This window comes from Ambystoma mexicanum, chromosome 5p (genome assembly GCF_040938575.1).
Source record: "Ambystoma mexicanum isolate Mex_15411 chromosome 5p, UKY_AmexF1_1, whole genome shotgun sequence".
In the NCBI taxonomy this organism is placed as follows: Eukaryota; Metazoa; Chordata; class Amphibia; order Caudata; family Ambystomatidae; genus Ambystoma; species Ambystoma mexicanum.
The window spans coordinates 501,082,420-501,103,352 of record NC_090930.1 but is presented as its reverse complement, the minus strand read 5'-3'; the positions used below and the strand labels follow the sequence as shown (position 1 = coordinate 501,103,352).

Sequence of the window (20,933 nt, the reverse complement as noted above, 5' to 3'; positions counted from 1 at the left end):
CCTCTTAAAAACAGGTGCTACCCCGGCTCATAATTACCTGCCACACAGGCATCGCTGATAATCTGGGATAGGGCAAATGGGAGATATAATTTGTCTACAGCTCCCTCCCCACTTAAAACCCAGCTTTTCCACCTGTTCTTTCGGTGGGGGCTTTTTCAAAGTGGGAAGCTGGAGGTTTACGGAGGATTGGTCAAATATTTGTAGCTGGGCAAGCACTTGCCTTCTAGGAATGTTGCTAATCCTTTTTGCTTCCGGAAGCAACTGCAACATTGGCTCAGTACACTTAAAATGACAAATGGCGGGAGGAGGGAAACCACTAAATTCAAAGACCTTTTTTGGGCCTAGAAAATAACCACTTTATAGGGGATCCTTTATGGTAAACTATTAGCTCGGTTAGGATATGGTTTTCTTTATTTAGCTATGGACAACATTGGAGAATTGTCTGCATGCTTTGAATCCTGGCAACCATTTATTGACTTTGCACAACGTAATCACTTCCCAATGATAAACCATAAACCCCAAATATGCCCGCCTTCACAATGGTTTGAATGGTTGGGAACTATTGAGATAATTTTGTGGTTTGTAATGGATTGTCTGTTGATACACCAGTGCTAGGCAGAATTATATGCAGTACCCTTTGGGAACACCACACACAATTAAGACTACAAGTGACAGTACAAATTCACCTTTGGTACAAACCTGTACTACACAGTAAAGTGGTAGCGATGGCTGAGCAGCCAGACTTATCTCAAGAGTAAGTGAGCAGTATCAAATAGTTACACAAAGGACAGCAATTACTATGATTCAAACAAAAACTGATTCAACATTTCTGAGTTAAAGAATATACATTTATCTACACATCAGTTGTATAACATTTCACTAAAGTAAAGCAGTTGAAAAATCACGTTACCAATACACCACACCACACCACTCCCTATAGTTCCCAGACAAGTTAAGCTCACAAAATGAAGTGTGAGCAAAATGGCACTCTAGAAATTTAAAAGGTAGGGAAAGACAAAGTTAGGCTAAAATTGAGGAGCACCAAGAGGTAAATAAGCAGGGCAATCTAGAAAGAGGAACTACAGTCATGGAATCGAATCAAATAGGCTTAGGGCCAAAGTCAATAGGACAAAAGTCTTTTGCTCAAGATCACACAGTTCAGGGTAGTTTGCGGTTAAGTCTTTGCCAAGCGTTCTGGACGAAGTTGGTCAGTAGAAAAGTTTGTTGAAAGAGAAGGACAAGCCCTCAAATTGGCGAAAGGTTTCACACACCTTCACCGCAGCTGAACGAAAGGCACAACCGGATTTGCGCAGTACCTTTAAATGGAGAAGAAGCTTTAGCTGTAGCGGACGTTCCTGGTAGTTCCTGCAGGCTCACGGTTCCTGAAGCGACTTTCGGACTGACACGAAGTAGGAAGACTGGAGGGTCCTGCACTACCCAGGGAAGAAACCAGCAGCCAGAGCAATGCAACAAATAAAAGGTGCGCTCCTTAAAACACAAGCAGTGTCCGACCTTCCTGGCTATCCGGCCCACTGTAGCTCTGTACAGTGAATTCGACCAGAGGAGGGAGTCCTGGCTTGCAGTTTGGGTGAACTGGTTGGTCCCACCAGCTCAGGGGAAGAAGATTCCTGGAGGATCTTCTATATCGTTGGAGTTTGAGGATTCGGACCTGCAGCAGGGCTTCACCGGGCGGTTCAGTCGTGGTAGGGGTCCTCTTCCGTCAGTTCCTCGTCGGTTCTTCATTGCAGTGGCCACTCTACCTTTCCAGACCCAGAGACCTGCTTTTTATGCAGTTTTCCCCCATTCACACAGCCTGGCTGTCAATCACACAGAAGGGTGGCTGTCCTGCCCGGACAGTCACCTAGCCAATCAAACAGGAGTGAGACTTGGGTTACCAAGGAAACCCATGGCAGGGGTCCTACGACCCCTCCCTCACATCCTGCCTACTCAGACTTTCAGGCACCTAAGGAGGGCTTCTTTGTAGAAGCGCGTGAAGAGACGGTGAACAAAGGAACCAAACCTGGTTTTGGCGTGCAGAGAAAAACACGAGAAAGACATTTTCAAAAAGAAATGGTGAATAAACCCAGCTGGATCTGTATAAAAACGTATATGGTCTAGCGGGTTTAAGTTCGAGGCTACCAAGATGGCCTAAAACAATATCAAGGTTATTTAAGATAACCGCGCTAGGAAAAATAGGGTAGTTACCACTGCCACCAGCCAAGTCTTGATGAAAAGGGAGTGAAACAATGCTCCAAGAGAAACAGACAAACAGGGATAGGTATTAACCCTTTCCAGTACTCCATGTAAGTTGGGTTGTACTGGTTCTGTGGATTTAAAGACTAATAGTCAATGGCAACTTTACATGTTCTGGGAGACAGTAGTCCGTCCCAGAAAATGGAGTCTGAGTTGGGAAGTCTAAAAGACAACCCTGTGTCACTGCACTGAAGGTGCTGTGTAACACACATTACAAATATGATGCCTGTGGAGTAGGTGAGGCTCCACAGTCTATGAACACAAAAATGTTACAACACATACAGCAAAACACAAGTAAGAGTGGGAAAAAAGGCTCACACTCTTACCAGGTGAAAAAAATAAATCCTAGAAATCTAGCAAAGCTGCTGAGGGACTCAGTAGGTAAGGGAAATTAGCCGTTCTGGAGAATTCTCCCTAACACTCAGCTACCCTCCTGCGTTTCCTTCGCCTGATCATATGCATAGGCTGCAACCTCTATGGGACCATACTTGTTCAGTATTTCAGTTTATTATGTAATCTCCCTGCGGTTAAGGTGTTTTTTTGTTTTTTCTTTTTTGGCACTTGCCCTTCTCATGGGTCAAGATGATTAAGCCACTTACAAGGCCTCTTGAATTGTTTTACTAAGATGCTACAACTTTAGCTATGTGTTTTATGACTGGTTACTTTATTATTCTCATTGCTGCAAGATGCTATTATATTGTATGTTGTTTTTCTTTTCTAGCAATATTTAATAAAACTTTAATTACAAGAAAAAATAACAAATATTCCTGTACGCATTAAGTCTTTTCCTCTGGTGCACAGTTTGAATGCTGCCTGCATATTGGCCTGCTATACCACACTTTATGGGATGTGATTAGTGAGGTGCCAGCCCCTCTGCCACCTGACATGCAAGGCGCATTGCATCACATGATCTGTAATGGGAAGGAGACAGAGAAGCAGATGGAATGTTTGGTGAGGTCCATGGGAAAAGTGTTTGGGAGAATTCTCTGTTAAGGCTAATTTCCCAAACCTAGTGAGTCCCCCAGCAGCTTTGCTGGATTTTTGGGGTTTATTTTTTTCTCCTGCAAAGAGTGAGACTATTTTTCTCCCACTCTTAGACATGATTTGAGATATCCTTTGACTTTGTAATGTGTTTAATGGGCTATGGGGTCTTTTACTCCATAGGGTTTCATGTATTTTTGGTACGTGTGTTACACAGAATCCTCAGTGCAGTAACATGGGGGTGTTATAGTGACCCCCAAACATAGACTCCATACCCTGGGACTGACTACTGTCTCCCAGGGCATGTAAAGTCACCATTGACTTTACTAGTCTTAAATTGGGAACAGAACCAGTACAAACCATCATATTGTGGAAGTACTGGTAGGGGTAATTAGATTGCCCTGGGTCTGTTTTTCGAGGGGGCACTGTGCAGTTCCCCCTCGTCGGGTTTCTGGCTGGTGGCAGTGGTTACCACACAAAATATTCCACCAGAATATTTCCTATGGGATTTTCCCATTCATTTTAAACGCACCACTTTTTGGTGCAATGTTAAAGATACCGCCGGGTTATTTATTTAATATTTATTCCCCAGTTGGGTCTTTTTGCCAGGACTTGGTTTTAAAATGGCATTTGTGTTCGCCTCTGTAATTCCAACCCAAGTCGAGCCCTTTGTTCCACTTTTTGGCGGGCTTCTCCACAGAAGCCTCCAAAAGTGGTGCCACTCTGGGTCTACAGGATGTGTGGGAGGGGGGTTTAGGCACCCTGGCCTGAGTTGCCTCAGCGACTCAAGTCACACTCTTGTGTGATTGGCCCAGTGGTGAGCTGCCCGGCTCACCACTTAGCATGTTTGAGTGACAGCTAGGACTGATAAATGGGGGTTTTCTGCATAAAAGCAGGGCTTTGGGGACTGGAACTTCAGAAGTCACCACAGGACCAAAGAATCCGAAGAGGGAGGAGCTGAGCCGACCTGCAACGACGACACCACCGGTAGAGCCCTGCTGAACCGTCTCACCACTTCCCAACGACAGAGAAGATCTTCTTCCCGGAGTCTTCTTCCTATGAGCTGGTGGGGATAACCAGTTCGCCCTCTTTTTCGCCTTCCTGGATCGTCCCGTGGTCGAATCGCCCATGCCAAGCACCCCGGAGGCCGGATAGCCACGCTTCACCACTACCAGTACCTTTTAACCGGGAAACTCTGCGGCTGGTTTCTTCCCTGGCAGTGCAACGACCTCCAGCTTTCCTCCACGTCGAGATCTCTTCCCCTGGACGAAGCACCAACTTGCACCCGCTGCCAGGAACAACTGCCCCCGCTGGAGCTTACTCACCTTTTCAGGTACTGAGTCCCGCCTGGTCTCCCTTGCAATAGACTGTTCAAGGTGTCACGTAAATCCTTGACTTTCTATCCTGGGGTGACCTGGGACCTACTAACTAACTTTTCCTAGCTTGAGCCAACCCTTTTTGAACTCTTTGCAACGACTCTTTAAAAGTACTATTCAACTGTGTGATCTTGGACACCTTCCGCCTTGCTCTCTTCAAGAGTGGGCCCGGCCTATGACTTTCTTGCTCCTCAGTAGACTCTGCCTTTTCTGACTTGCTCTGGTTCTCCTAAAGTGTTGGTATTGTGAATGTTCCTAATTCTGCCTTTTTCCCCTCCCTTTTTAATTAACTTATTGGAGTGCCATCTTAGGTTAAGCGCTCACCTCTGTCTGAAAATAAGTGGTGTTTTAACTAAGACTTGTTCAATGAGTGATCAGGGATGTATATATATTAATAGTGACTGTGTTTTGAACTTGCTTGCCATATTAGTGTCAGTGTATATTACAAGGTGTGTTTTTAAATAAATAATTATATACTTTTATACCCAAGCTCTGGTCAGTGTTTGCTTGTGCTACTGTATTTTGGTACCTATCTTGTATACTCTATATACTGTCTAACTCTTCTTGAGGGAAGTCTGGCTGCTCAGCCACAGCTACCAGGTAAATCTGGGTGGTACAGACTACTACCAATTGGGTTTACTGCCAACACCTGTAGTCGTAAGCCTTTTGCAGTGGTCCCTAAGGGAACTGCACAGATTTCTGCCTAACAAAAAGGAGCCGTCATCAAGTGATGTGAGCTTTGGGTTTTGCCCAGGATGTTATAAGCAACATTCTTGGACATTCAGTTTGATGATGCCAATCTCTTTGACAAATGGGCTAATGGTACCCTTGATACGTTCAAGGCCTCCAAGGCTACAGCTTAGTCACTTAGACTGTTGGTCCCATCTACGTCTTCTATTTGATCCTCTGACAAGGGTGAACGTCATAAACTGTGTCTGTGATGTTAAGCCTCTTGATCTTTACTTGCTCTGACGGGCTCACCAACCTTTTTTTTCCATATTCAGCACTCCTCTGAGGAGGAGCTAAGGCTGCATCTGTGAAATTTGCCCTTGGGGAGGCCTTAAGCCCTTCAGTGTGTGGTGCCCAAAAGTTCACTCTTGTTTTCCTAGGCTAGTAAATTGGCCTGGTTAGCTCTGTGTGGCCCAGAAAATGGTAGTAACAAGTAAGCATGGAAAACCGGCCCAAGCACTTGTCAGTGGTTTGTTATTGAAAGGTGTTCAGATAGATTGCCAATATCGGCCCTGGTGGGAGGATTTTGGGAGACCTCCCTATTATGGTGAAAATGCAAGGCACTTAGTCAAGGTCACATAGCAGAGCGGCAAGGCTTAGTCTCATAAAGGAAGTGAGGGCTGTCTTGGGGTACAATAAGTGCACACAGTCTAATACCAGTCATTACTGTTAAACAGGTAGGTTGGAAAGTACTATTATTTATTAGGGCTTTAATTTACACACTGAGGATGTACAACTTCTAGACAAATAATATCACACAAAACCTTATTAAACAGTTATATACATCAACCCTTAGGAGAAATAGAATAAAATTAGAATCAATGACCAGTGAGTAGTCGGATGCATTGAAATAGACAAAACTCTCTAGAATAATCACAGAACCGCTTCCCTCAATCCTATAAAGTCCAATCCTAAAATGGTCAGGTAGGTTTATGTAGAGATTTGAAGTGCAAAAGTTAAAGTTCAGATTGGGACTCACCTTAATCCTAACACATTAGATAAGGTCTAGATAGCTTTCCTTAACCTAGATTCCACAACCAAAGGGCAGGTAAAAGTGAGTTTGTGTCAGGACTGTATGCCCTTGTTACCTTATGGGAGACGGGGAGAAAGCAACAAGTATGTAGACTGACCCCCTGGATAAAAGTCTCCATATGCCATTTGTGGAGGTTCGAGACTTTGTGGCAGGCTTGTTCTTCTGTCTTGGTTCCTTTCGCGAGGGTCGTCTAACAGAAGAGATACTTCTCACGGTATTTAGTTTTGGTTGGTCGTGATGCTTAGGAATCTGTTCCAAACTGCTTCCAGTAGAAGACCCAAATTAAGAAAGGTGAAGACATCTGTAGGACATTCAGTCACAGGACACCTCAGAGACACAGACAACATTCAATGAAGGTCACCACGGTCAGCCTATGACAGGCGCTCATCCAGCGGCAAACACAGGAGCAGGCCCAGCACACCTTCCCTTTGTGTTAGACAGCTGAAAATGCAGGAGCAAGTGGCTTGTGGGAGAGACTGAAGATCTGCAAAGTTCCAAGGCTTTCCTTGGAACAGCGACTGCTGCAGCGAGGAAACCCAGCAGAGAGCTGGTTAGTCCACTGGTTGGTCCAGGGACACTTGCAAGGGCTCAGCAGGTGTGGCACTTAGAGCAAGGGTTGAGATGGTTAATGCCATCAGTCAAGAGGTCAAAGCACCAACTAAGACCTTCTTGAGATCAATATGGAGCAGCACAGCTTCACCAGGACAACAATGGAGTCAATGGTGGTCATCTGCAGGGGTCATTAGTGGTCTGGTCATCTTCGCAGAATCTTGGCGTCAACAGTGATCTGATGGAACAGTTGTGGGATCCTGTTGGGATCAGCTCTCTACAATCTAGGGGCGAGGTGACAAGTCGGGTGATTGACTAAGATGTTTGGACCTCGCTTGTGACTTGGAATCTGACGCAGAAATGGATGATTTACGACGACAATAATTTTTCCAGAATTGGGAGTCGTACAGAAAAGGGCAACTCTCTCGCAACGCCACCCTGCCTGATTGATGATTCACCAGACAGGGAGACACCCCCGAGCGAGCCGCCAGGAAGAAAAAAACCTTTGGAACAGGAAAACACCCTGTTCAAGTTGTCAAAATGAATGCAGAATCCACTTTAATAGAATGGGCTGCAGGATTCAATAGTGAAGTCGAAGGACGAGAACAAAAACAGGAGGGAGGAGGACATGCAGCCAAAGACCAAAAAGGCAGGAGATCCAGGAGACAAAAGGACACAGGAATCCTGGGAACCAAAGGGGTAATAATATCAGAATAGAACAACAAGGGCAGCACTGAGATACGGCAAGAATACCTTAGCATTGAGACACAGTGTCCTGTTCCTGCATCAGCCTGATATTGCCTTCCAATGTGGAATTGGGAGAACTGCCAGCACGGCGTCCAGCACTGGCAGCACGTTGCCATGTTGGACAGAAACCACAGTCCTGAGGACGGTTGAATGATAGCACCATGTTGGAACGGAGCGCACTGGCAATGCAAATAGGAACCAACGTCTGGAATGGATTTTCGTGACCGATCCCTCCTTTCATCCAAGATTCAGGGTGGGAGCAAAGCCACCAATGGAAAGGATCTGCAGCATTCATACAGCCAGTGGGTATCCATCATGGATAGCCACAGTAGCGTAACATAAAATGTGGGGGCCCCCCGGTAAGCTCTGCTGAGGGAGCCCCCCCCCACACACTGCCATTGGCCACCCGAGCTGGGAATGGGCAGCATGGGGCCCCTGCACCACAGGGGTTGCGGGGGCCCTCGTTATGCCAGTGGATAGCCACTGGTCAACACATCTGCATAGCAACAGACACTCAGGCACCAGAGATGTGGGTGGGGAATTGGCAGCCCCATCCCCTTTCTCTGGCACAGACAGTGAAAGCCCCTTAGCCCGCGAAAGCTATAGCTTTCCCCAAGAAAGGGATTTCCGTATAAGTAATTTCCTAACCTGAAAAGGCAGGAAGAAGGCCAAAGAAGAATATGACCAAGGAACAAGTTCACAACCTTGCGGCGCGGCCATCTTGGGTTGCGAACCACCCTTTTGTAGCCATTTGCTGTAAATGCAAAATTGCACACAAAAAATTCCACAACAAACACTGTAATTTGTCTTAGGCACATTACATAATAAAAGTAACCAAAAAGCAATTGTATAAAAAGATACAAATATTCTAACTTTACTTCACTGTAAGGTGATGTGTGCAGTTATAACAATAAAATAATTCATAAAGAGTGACATAATCTCTCAGTACTGATAATCTTAGGGACTAGTCTGTTTCCCCATAAGAATGAGCAAAACAGGCAAGGAAAGTAAAGCAGAAGACTTTACTTACCTCCAAAATGTGAAGACCGGGTTCCAAACAAGCAAAAAGAAACAGTGTCCCATAGAGGTTTATAGGGAGGAAAGCAGCAAAAAGAAAATCTTACACTTGATCCATTCCCACCAGACTAGGCACAGGGGGTTCTAATCCACCCCAGGATGGGTTTCTTGTTAGTAAGTTACACATCCTAGGCAACCCATCAGCATTGCTATGTTTAGTACATGGCCTATGCTCAACAGTGAAATCAAATCCTTTGTCTTATGGACCATCTGAGCAACCTTGGAATCTCTCCCTTTATGTCCATCAGCCATATTAAGGGCTTCTGGTCAGTCTCCACAGTGAAGTGCGTCCCAAAGAGGTAGGGTATCTGCTTACTAAGGACCCACACGATGGAAAAACACTCTTTTTCCACAGTGGCGTGCTTTAACTCTGTGTCCTTAAGCTGATGACTGATAAAATATTGGGGGCTCCCTGCCTTTGTCATCTGAGAAAGAACTGCTCCTATTCTTGTGTCAGAGGCATCAGTTTGTATTAAATATGTCTCTGGTACTCTGGTACCCTGAGAACAGGCTCTACTGACCAAGTCACCTTCTTAGGCTTTGTGGAATGGTAAGTGCAGTCAAAGGGCTATGGTTCTATATCTGCCATAACATTCCTGTAATATCCAGTGATTCCTAGGAAAGCTCTCACCTGGGTTTGGTATATGGGGGTTTACCTTTCTTGTATAGCTTGTACTTCACTTGATAGAGGTCCCTACCAAACCCATGCCCAAGGTAGGTCACTGAACGTTGAGCAATCTGGCATTTGATAGCCTTTATGGTCCAGGTCAAGTGGGCTTGCAGAAAAGCCTGCAACACAATCCCAAAGTGTTTAAGATGTATTATCTAGGTATGGCCGAATACTGTAATATCATGATATGCCATACAGAATGTATCTAACCCTTTTAGGACATAGTTAACCAACCTTTGAAAAGTAGCAGCTGCATGCTTTAAGTTAAAGGTGTGAGACAGGCATGATATCAAGAGATGATGCAGATAACAGATTTCCAATTCAACAATAGAAAATGTATTAAATATCAGGATGGTCTAATGCATTATTTGCCCTAGAACTATGGTGGGGATTTCCCTACATAAAAAAACTAAAGGGAGCCTGTATCTGTAAGTCCAAATCAAAAGTCTGTCTGTTTCAAATACTATGCTTGCCCTCAGATCTAGAAATAAGCACGATGTGGGGTTCTTCTTAATCAGTGGTAAAGTCTTGGCTTGAAGTTAATTTTGGGTTCCCTATCCCAAGTTTAACACAGTTGCAAAAGTTGCTTGCCTCGTTAAAGGTTGTGCAAGTTCTTGAGCTACCCTTCCCCAAGTTCAATATGTCACAGTTCCCAAAAAAAGGTCTTGACCAAGACAACGCTTCTCAGTTCCTTCAATTCTCAGCGTTCCCTTCCCCAAGATTTCATTGTAGCACTTATACCAATTTCAAATGTTCAATACAAGAAAATAATGGGTCTACCTGACCCATCTTCAGGCATGCTTTAGTATTCAAGTCACAGTTCTCCGTGGTTTATTCACAAGATCGTTTGCTTATCACCATTTAGGACTCCCTGGTCTAGCCGTAGTTGTCAGACCACACGGTCCACCCATCACAGGTCGCACAACCATAAGTTCTCCATGGGCTTGTTTGACTTCTTGACAGGCTCTTTTGCTTCGGGTTTCCTGACTTGTCACATTTAGATTCTCTTTGGTTAGTGTCGCCCTTTTCTGCATTTTTCTTTTGTTTCATCATAGACTTGTAGTTCTTTCTCACATTGGTTATTTTCAAACTCAGGTGTTTTTTTTCAATTTTCCATATGCTTTCGTTTTGCTCATAGTGCTTCTTACATAGTGTGACATCCTCTATGCTTGTTTAGCATCACATGTTCGTTCAGTATTCCTTATGCCTTGGTTTTCTTTAAATTACCCTTTTCATTCAGTCCATTACTCAATATAAAGTGGTTTCCTTCCAAACGCAATTTCCATTCAGTTCAGTATTCAATATAGTATAGTTTCATTCAAGTTGGAATTATCTTTCAGTTCGGTATTCAATATAGTTCCCATTTACTTAGATTTGTAGACCGTTACTTGCCTGTGTTCCCCTGGGAGCCATGTGGTCTTCCTGTATCACCTAACACTTACCGGCTCTTCGTGTCTGCACTGCGGCGGTTCTCGCTGCTCTTGCCCTCCTTCTCTGCAGCCAGGAAGCAGACCTCTTCTGCTCCGCTTACTCGCCGGGCACTTCTCTGCACATGCTGGCGTTCTGAAAGGATGCAGGTCCTCCGGGATTGTTGCCAGCATCCAGACCACCTTGTCTCGTTCCACCACGGCAGCTCTCCCCCTCTTGCCAGTGTGGGTTTCCTCCCTTTATAAACCTGAGCCGTATTAAGGGGCCCCAGGTGTTAGTTGTTGACTTGTCTTGCCTGACCATAGCGAACCCAATCAATCGGACATGCCTGGCCCCTCTTCTTCGTCCCAGTACTCGAGTGGTGTTTGTAATAGAAAGTGTGCATTACTCCTACTTGCTTCTTCCTCTTCTCAGTACTTGGTGGGTACTCACAGGGAACAACAGGGCATGAATGGTAGTAGCCATTAAAGTCTGAGGGAAGGGGAGGGTAAGTTAGTATTAAGAAAGGGGTGGATACCATGTCAAGCCGTCCGGCCCTCTATCCCCAAGGACCCTCCACTCAGGTGATCCTCCCTCGCTTGTCCGCACCCAGGGTTGGGACCCAAAAGCAGTGGCCCTCCCCATGCCATCTGAGTAGAAGATCCCTTGGGAGTTGGTTGTGAGAGTCCCTTCAGGTTTCTCACAAAGGGCATTACTCTGAACTGGTAAAATCCATCTGGTGCTGTGAATGCTGTCTTCTCCTTAACATTTCTGGTCAGGGAGATTTGCCAATACCCTGCAGTAAGGTCAAAGATAATGAGATACTTTGCAGCAACCAGTTTGTCCACTAACTGACAGGTTCATGGAAGGGGGTGAGAATCTGTCTTGGTGACCGCATAAAGAGCTTTATAGTCCATGCAGAACTTCAAATTTGTGGTGCCTGCTTTTGGTACCAACATCACTGGATCCAACATCTAGCTGATCTCAGACTTGGTGTGTGATGTCACCTTATCAGTCATCCTTTAACACATACGTTTGGTAGCAACGCCATCTCAAGTATCAGAATCATGTTGACACCAAGGTGTCAAACCTAGTGTTAGGGATAGCAGGCGGACAATTGCCTAAGCAAGGTTTTCAACTCACCCTGTTGTTGCAGAGTCAGTTGATGGGACTATTTGACACCCTCAATGGAGCCACCTGAAGGACTGCTTTGTAAAAGATCAGGGGGGAGATTCCGATTCTCTCCCTCCCTATTTGAAGCCAGCTTTTCATTGGCCGGAGTTATCAGAAGATGCATCATTTTTCCTAATCCTACCACATAGTCCACCATGTTTGTGGTTATAGGGGATGTGAGGGACTCCGATCCTTCCTTTACTATCGCAAACGATCCACTGGCAGGAGGACCAAAAAGAAGTTCAAAGGGGCTAAAGCTAGCCCCTTCTTGTGGTACCTCTCTGAGGCAAAAGTAAGCATGGTATCGCACACCGCAACTTGGTAGAAGTCTTATGGCTGCCTAAATCCCACAGACCCAAGCATCTCTACGAGAGCTCCATAACCAGGCTCATGACGCACATTTGGGATAAAATGGCGGGAACCATGGGGGTTACGACATTTCCGTCACCTTTTACACCTATTTTCGGAATTTCACACCAGGGATGGAGAAAGGGGCCTTTCAGCACTGGCAGGACGGAGGTTGTAAAAAGCTGTGTGATATGTTCTGAGGGGGGAATAGATGTCTTTTGAGGATTGTAAACGGGAATATGCAATAAAGGAAGGGGAACAGCTAAGGTATGCTCAAATAAGGCATTGGGTGTTACATCCGAAGGACAGGAAAGCAGCTACCAGAGAATCAACGAAATTTGAAAGCTTTCTTTTATCTAATGATGGGTCGAAAGGTCCGATTTCCAATATTTATAAGATTCTGAGCAGCGGGAGAGTGGAGGGTCAGTGGGGGTTTATGCGGAAATGGGAACAAGTCCTGGGGAGGGAAATCAGCGGGGAAGAATGGGAGAGGCTATGGAGGAAAATACCCAAATTAGCTAAGGCTTCCCAATTGCAGGAAGCCTGGTACAAGATACTGATCGGATGGCATTATATGCCGGCCCGCCTTCATCAGATGTATCCAGGACCCCCAGAGGTATGCTGGAGGGGCTGTGGGCTGGTGGGCACAGCAGAGCATATTTGGTGGGAATGCCCAAAGATTGAACCTTTCTGGAGGGAGATACAGGGGGTGCTGGAGCAGGGCTTCGGTCCCAGAGATGGAAGAACGCCGGTGCAAATCTTACTAGGCTTAAGAGGGCCTATGAGAGGGGGAGAACCTAGAACGAGGGAGAAAGCAAGGCTGATACTAAGCTTGGCAGCTATGATGTTAATAGCCCAAAGGTGTAAGGGCCATGAAATCCCCAAGATTCAGGACTGGCTCAGAAAGATCTGGGAAATTGTGGCTTTGGAATGGGCAACGTATGCCATGGACAACAAAGTACAGAACTTCGCCACCGACTGGGGGGAAATAGTGACTTTTCTTAAGGATGATTTTAGAGTGATGTGGTGCCCACAACGCCTGAGACTATTAGAACTGCAATGAGCGTGAAGTGTAAGCCCGGGAAGAAAGAGGATCAGGAATGGAGAAGTTGTCGCCTCAGGGGGGAGGGGCAGATTTGTTGAGGGAATGTTCCTAATTTGTTCGAAAATTCAATAGAGTTTTTTTTTTAAAAAGTAAGCATGGTAGCAGAAAGTTCTGCTTTCTTCTCTGGGGCTCCTCAAGAGCTCTAATCATGCTTTTGTGAATTCTGTTAAATCTCTCTACTGGACCATTTTTTCTGTGGATGGTAGGCGGATGAAAATGTATATGGCACCCCACACTCCTTCCACATAGACTGCATATAATTAGTCATACAGTTGGTGCTTCTTTCAGACACAACCACTTTAGGGAAGCCACATTTAGTAAAGATGCCTAATAATGCTTTAGCAACTGACATGGCTGTCACTGTTTTGAGTGGAATGGCTTCAGGATGTCTGGTAGCATGATCAACGTCCAGAGGATGTAGGATGGTCAAGGGCACCAACATCCATCCCTACCCTCTAAAATAGAATACCCACTACAACTGATGAGTAGTGCAATTCCTGAGGTGACTTTCTGTCTCGACCCTCATCTTAGGCCGGTATAAATGCATATGTTTTTATTGGCATTTAAGAAGCAAAGAGCACAAACCCTCTACCGTTCTGTGTGGCTGCACCCAAGGGGGTGACGCAGCCAACCAATAACCGCGCACCTACAGACCGTCAACCTCTATCCCCAAAACTCCCCACCCACTCAGCACCCAGGCCACCCCCCCATCAAAGTCATTGGCCCTCGTTACAGGTCGGGCGGTCCGGAATTAACAGTGGCGGTAAACCCACCGCCACTGTTAATTCCGGACCACCCGATCCTGAGTCCTGCAGGCGGGAGGTGATCTTCCCGCCAGTTCTAACCTGGTGGGTTGAACACCTCCCGCCTGCAGGCGGACGTGGAAACACCAGCACCATCACGAGATGGTGCCAGTGTTTCCACTTCCCCATTCCCATTGAGTCCTATGGGACTCAATGGGAATGGGGATTTACACCATTCCACCTCCGGGATTCCCAGGACACAAGGGTCGTAATGCCCTGGTATTTCCGGGAGTCACAGAGGCGGAATGGTAATACGAGTCCGGTGGTAACCAGGCTGTTTTACCGCTGCGGTTACTGCCGGACTCATAATGAGGTCCATTATCTTGTGGCCCATTCCAGAGTGTCATTACATTAACCCCCAGGTGCCATGACATACTGCCAAATCCCACCCTTGATCTAATCTGCATAGTCCTCCGTCTTTATAGTGGTAATGTCCGTAATGTTCCGACTGGAGGCATGATAGGTTAACGAAATGTTCCACAGCAATACCCCTTGAGCGGAGCCCACCAACCCCCTTTCTCTTATCACCACTGCCTCCCACCTGTGCATCAATTTCCCAATACCATAGTTGTCACTGTGAGAAAACATAGTGTCTCACCCACTAGTCCCCGGGGATCTGTCGTCCAATTTGACAGGACACACGGCCATAGCTTTTAGATCCAGTGCCCGAGGATCACGTGGGTGAGAGGTCTTCGGGGAGATGGAGTTGGAAGGACACCGGATTGTGAGACGCTGTATCCCTTCCTGTAACACCTTTACCCCATCCTACCAGGTAGAATATCCCCCCCTTTTTACAACGCAAACACTTTCTCATGGACAGCCCACTATGAGAGAAAACAGACTAACACCACACCCGAGAGGTATACATGATGTGTCCCAATACAATGGTCAGGCGAGGTCAGGCAATTATTGACCATCACATACCCGACTTCCATTAAGCTTCCCCATACGGATAGAAGGCGGAGCACGAGAGAACACTCTGAGCGATGCAAGGCATATGAGGAAACAGCAGTTTTCTCGTGGACATTTCTCTTCTGTGAAAAGCGCAGTGAGCTTAAGTGTGGTGAGACTCTTGGGGACCGTCCACCCAAGAAGAGGTGAATGGGCTGTGTTCGGGCCGGTACAGGCACTCCCAGACCTTCTTTTGCATGTTTAGGACACAAGCATGGACTGAAGGTTGTGCGGTGGAGTCATAGGATGCAATCAAGGCATTCCATTCCGTAAGACGAGAGTGGTTGTACGGCCTCCTTGGAAAGATTTGGAGTGAGAGAGGGTTTTCTAAGATGGGTCTGGAGGCTCTACTCTAAACCAGTTGAGTGTACGGGCGGGCAGGTGTGTATCTGTACGGTTCTATATAAGAAGAGGCACAAAACAATGGTGCCCACTGTCCCCCATGCTATATGTGCTAGCCCTGGAGCCCTTAGCGGTGTTTGTGAGAAAAGAGTTTAAGTACACAGGGCTCTTGGTGGATGGAGTACACCATGTGGTCTCTCTATATGCAGATGACATGCTATTATACATGCGGAATCCAGAGGATAATTTAACGCAATATCTGGAAGTATTGGATAATTTTGCAGCATTGTCAGGGAAATCGGTTAGTAAGACAAAGTCCTGTGTATTCCCATTGGCAGGATGGGTAGTAGTAGAGGAATCATGCCTGCCAGACTTGGGGTTGCAGTGGAAGGTCAAGCCATTTCAATATTTAGGTATTAACATACACCATACTATCAAGATAAACGACCAGGAGAATAGACTGCGGGCTAGGATAGGACTAGAGCGTTCAATTAGGTTTTGGGAGAAATTGCCTCTATCAGTTATGTCCAGTTTTGCGCTACTGAAAATGGTCGCTCTTCCTCGCCTGTTGTACCATTTTGTGAATATTCTGTATCTCACACCAAGGTCCTTTTTCAAGGAGTTGAGTACAGTAGTAGGGAGCTTCATATGGGGATTCGGCAGGCAGAGGGTGGCCCTGGACACTTTGTGCAGAGACTACGAAGATGGAGGGGTTCGGCTCCCACACTTCAAGTTATATTACTTGGCAGGGCAACTACAGCATGGGTGGCTGTCGTATATATGGAGACATTGGAACACATCCTACTGAGTGCAGTGATTGCTCCCTATTTACTGAAGGTGTTGTCGCTGAGGAATGTTAGGAATCAAGATTCCACCATACCTCATGCAGCTGGGAAGGAAGATTTGGACCAGAACCAAGGCGCGGCTTAACTTGGGAGATCCTTACTCTCCCCATGTGCCCCTGGCAGCAGTTTATGGAAAAGACACATTTAACTGGGCCTGGGTCTGAAACTCATTGGGAGGAGAAGGGGTTGGTAACGGTAGGGGATTTGCTTTTATCCGAGTGGCTGCTGAAGTTTCGGGAGATTGAAGAGGGATTTGGGGTGCAGAGGGGACAGTTTTTGACATACTCTAGATTGGTGCATGAGGCAAAGGGGAGATGGCAGGATTACCTAAGTCTCCTAGAGGAAAATAGCATACTGGGATTGTTGTATGTTGTGTCAGAAGGGGGGAATGGAGTGTCCAGGTTGTACCAGGGCCTGTTGGCGGCATTACCGAATGACGTTACCAAGATGAGGCATAATTGGTAGTCGGATATGTTCAGGGCATTTATGAAACAAGAATGGGCCAGAGTGCTGCTGTACTTGAAAAAGGTCTCAAGAAATGCCAGGCTTAAGCTGACCCAGTTCTATGTGCTCTATAGAGCTTATATGGCTCTGCAATGCATTTTGCAGTTTCCAGGCTCAACAGGGGTAGGTGGGAGGGGGGGTAGGATGTTCCAGGTGTGGAGGGGATGGCACAGACATGATGCACATGTTCTGGGTGTGCCCAGTGATTAGAAGGTTTTGGCAGGAAATTAAATTGATATTACGAAAAGGGGGTTTAATATGGTATGCCTGGTCGCCTGAAGCTTGTTTACTCTGAGTGTTCCAGTGTCCTAAAAGAGCGAAACTAGCAAATAGTTTAGTAGACCTGGCCAGGGTGTTGGCGAAAAGGCCGATTGCAATGGCTTGGAAATCCATTGTGGGGCCGCATATAGAAGGGTGGTGGAATGATCTGTGACGCTGGTCAGTCACCGAAGCAACAGTGTGGTATAATGCTATGCAAGCAGGGATGAGAGAAAGTTCGGAGAATGTGGGGGCCTGAAATGCCCTGGTGCATTCATTGTTTGGCTTGCCGGATGACAAACTCCCTTTAACCCCAGAGGGGAGTGATGGGATGGAGGAGAGGTAGGATATGGAGGAGAATGATGGGGTGAATAGAAGGAAGAATGCGTACGGTCGAAGAGTTGGAGAGGGAGGAGCCCGTTGTGAACTCCTGTGAATCACAAGCCGTGAGTTACTGGTTGTTGTAGTTGAACTAGTAGGGGGTTGGTTGCATTGCGGGTGAGGGTTGGAATGGTGATTAATAATCATGTGCAGGACATTGGACCATTTATTGTGGCATTGTAACACACTGGAATAAATGTAAAACAATAAAAAGATTATTTAAAAAAAATAGATGTGGGATCTGTGGTAGTAACATCCATCAGAAAGAACATTACCAAGTTACAAGTAATTTATTCTTCGGGTGGACGCCTTTTGCAGACAGGAGCCAACATCTCCTGAGTGGGAGCAAGCTGCACCAGGATGCTTCCCACCAATGTATTTCTTTTCACCTGTAGAAGTTCAGCTAGGAAAAATTGGCAGAACTGAGGTAATGGTGCTCCAGCAGCTGATGTCATGTCCAGTGCAATGAGTGTGAACAGCGCAGAACAGTTATGGCAGGAACCGCAGTGTGGCTAGTGAAAATGTTTCTGACCCTGTCTATCCCTTAGGAAGCCATTTCAAAGATGAGAAATGTTAGGCAGAAACCTGTGCAGTTCCCTTTGGGACCACTGCAAAAGATTTAAGACTACAGGTGTTGGCAGTAAACCCACTTGGTAGCAGTCTGCACCGCACAGATTCACTGTGGTAGCTGTGGCTGAGCAGCCAGACTTCCCTCAAGAAGAGTTACGCAGTATACAGAGAATACAGAATAGGTACAGAGACACAGTAGCACAAGCAAACACTAACCAGAGCTAGGTGTAAAAGTATAAACTTATTTATTAAAGGTACACTCATAAATTACACCAGCACACTAGAAAAGATAAGAAAGTCAAACACAGTTACTATTACTCATATGTACATCCCTAATCATTCGTTGGTCAATTCTAAGTTAACACCACTTATTTCCAAACAGAGGTGAGCGCTTAACGTTAGATGACACTCCAACAAGTATTACCAAAAGGGAGGGAAAAGGCAGAAATAAAGAGAGCAGTAAGGTAAAACACTTTTCACATAAGGTTAGCAAAGGCAGTCAATGGTGGAACAAGGAGAATTAGTTCGGGGCCCGCTTTAGAGGGAGCCAGGCGAAAAATGTGCCCAAGATCACACAATGTCATCAGTCTTTGCAGGTGAGAGAAAAAGGTTTTACTACGGTTCTGAAAAGTTTACCTACCCAGGTTCGAGAGCCGAGGGCTAAATCTACCCCGTACAATCGGTGGCAAGGGAGGCCGGGCGGATCACAGTACCTTTAAAAGTGGAAAGATTCCTCCAGCGGTGGTAGTCGTTCCTGGTTGTGGGTGCAAGTCGCGGCGTCGTCCCGAGGAAGAGGTGATCTCGACGGGGAGGAAGGCTGCAGGTCGTTGCACTACCAGGGATGAGGCCAGCCGTGGAGTTCTTCGGTCACAAAGGATTTTTACCCCTCTTTCGCGGTTGAGGTAAAAAGTGGTATCCCGGTTGCCGGGGTGCTTGGCACAGGCAAGGCGGCCACGAGATGCTTCGGGACGGCGAAAAGAAGGCAGCAACTGGTTGTCCCCACCAGTTAAGGGAAGAAGACTCTCCGGCGGGAGATCTCCTCTGTCGTCGGAAAAAGTGGTGAGACGGTGCTGCAGGGCTTCACCGGTGGTGTCGTCTTGGCAGGTCGGCTCGGCTTCTCCCTCTTCGGCTTCTTAGGTCCTGTGGCGACTTCTGAAGTTCCTGTCCCCAAAGCCCTGCTTTTATGCAGCAAACCCCCATTCACCCAGCCTAGCTGTCACTCAAACATGCTAAGTGGTGAGCCGGCCGGCTCACCACTTGGGCCAATCAGGACGGAGTGCGACTTGAGTTACCAAGGTAACTCAGTCCAGGGTGCCTAATTCCCCCTCCACCCCTCCTAAGTACCCCAGACAGAGTGGCACCACTTTGGAGGGCTTCTGTGGAGAAGCCCGCCAAAAGTGGAACAAAGGGCTCCACTTTGGGTCAGAGTTACAGAGGTGAACACCAACGCCATTTTAGAATCAGGTTTTGGCAAAAAATACCAACCGGTGTTATAATAATAAAGAAATAACCCGGCGGTATGTTCAAGGCTACCGTAAATAAATAAATAAAGGTATTAGCCTAAAACAATGGGAAATTCCATAGGAAAATATTCGCGGTTGAATATAAAAAGTAGTTTCCACTGCCACCAGCCAAAACTCGATGAGGGGGGACGGAGACGTGCCCCCTCGACTAACAGACCCCGGGGCAATGGAATTGCCCCAGCCAGTACGTCCACAATATGATGGTTTGTACTGGTTCTGTTCAGGATTTGAGACTAGTAAAGTCAATGGTGACTTTACAGACCCTGGGAGACAGTAGTCAGTCCCAGGGTATGGAGTCTATGTTGGGGGGTCCCTAGGACACCCCTGGGTTACTGCACTGAGGGTGCTGTGTAACCCATCTCACAAAAACACATGAGGCCCTATGGAGTAAAAGACCCCATAGCCCATTCAACACAAGGCAAACCAAAGAAACACACTTCAAACATGTCCAAGAGTGAGGGTAAAAGAGTCTCACTCTTGGCAGGAGAAAAAAATAAACCCAGAAAATCCAGCAAAGCTGCTGGGGGACTCAATAGGTTAGGAAATTCAGCCTAAACAGAGATTTCTCCCTAACAAGAAACTTGTGGGAGAAAGGACTAAAACATCAGAAATAACTTTTTGGAAGGTAAGTAATTTGTTTTATTCTATCATTTTTTGGCTAATAAATGACGACTTGACATTTGATCAGTATATTCAAGATATAATGTAAAATATATTGTGCTCTTTTAGGAGATCGAGGTTGAATTGGAGTCAGATGAACCTGGAACATCCTCTTTAAGTACAGTAAGTTGTTCATCTAAATATTACTCTTTGTATAATCATTAAAAACAGTATGTTTGTGTCCAAGTTGTGATAGTCAAAAAGCAATGACTATGCTCTTCATTTTATTATGGCAAGTCCTACTAATGCATGCATTACCTCACACAGATTCCTCATCTTTTAAAGTTCATCTCTGACCTAGCTCGTGAAATATATTCATCAGTGATAAGGTGGCACAGCGTATCTCGGGTTGAGGATCCATCATTGCTCCTCGGTTGTGATCTGTGCTGGAAGTGACTTCTCGTCTGTATACACTTGGAGCATCCTGTGCCGTTTTACCAAGTTCCTTTTTTTTCACCTGCCACACTCAGGAACCTCTTTTCACTCGATCACTCTACAAATGTGTGTATATATATATATATATGTTTTTACAATTATTTTTTTTAACACTGTATCACTACCCTAATCATGCTTAAAGCCTGCCGTGGTCGACACTGTTCCATGCTCATGACTGGCCTGCACTCCTTTTGTTATTTTTTTTCTGGGAAA

General features: G+C 46.1%; 1 protein-coding gene across 2 annotated transcripts in view; it reads left to right on the top strand.

Annotated features, from left to right (window-relative positions):
* The window catches only part of BRWD3 (bromodomain and WD repeat domain containing 3), a 1,632,068-nt gene that overhangs the window by 1,206,703 nt on the left and 404,432 nt on the right, over window positions 1–20,933 (top strand). For both annotated transcript variants that reach the window (XM_069612911.1, XM_069612910.1), the window contains exon 34: window positions 20,355–20,408. In XM_069612911.1, the coding sequence (XP_069469012.1) occupies window positions 20,355–20,408 (54 nt within the window). The remainder of the gene's footprint in view (window positions 1–20,354; window positions 20,409–20,933) is intronic.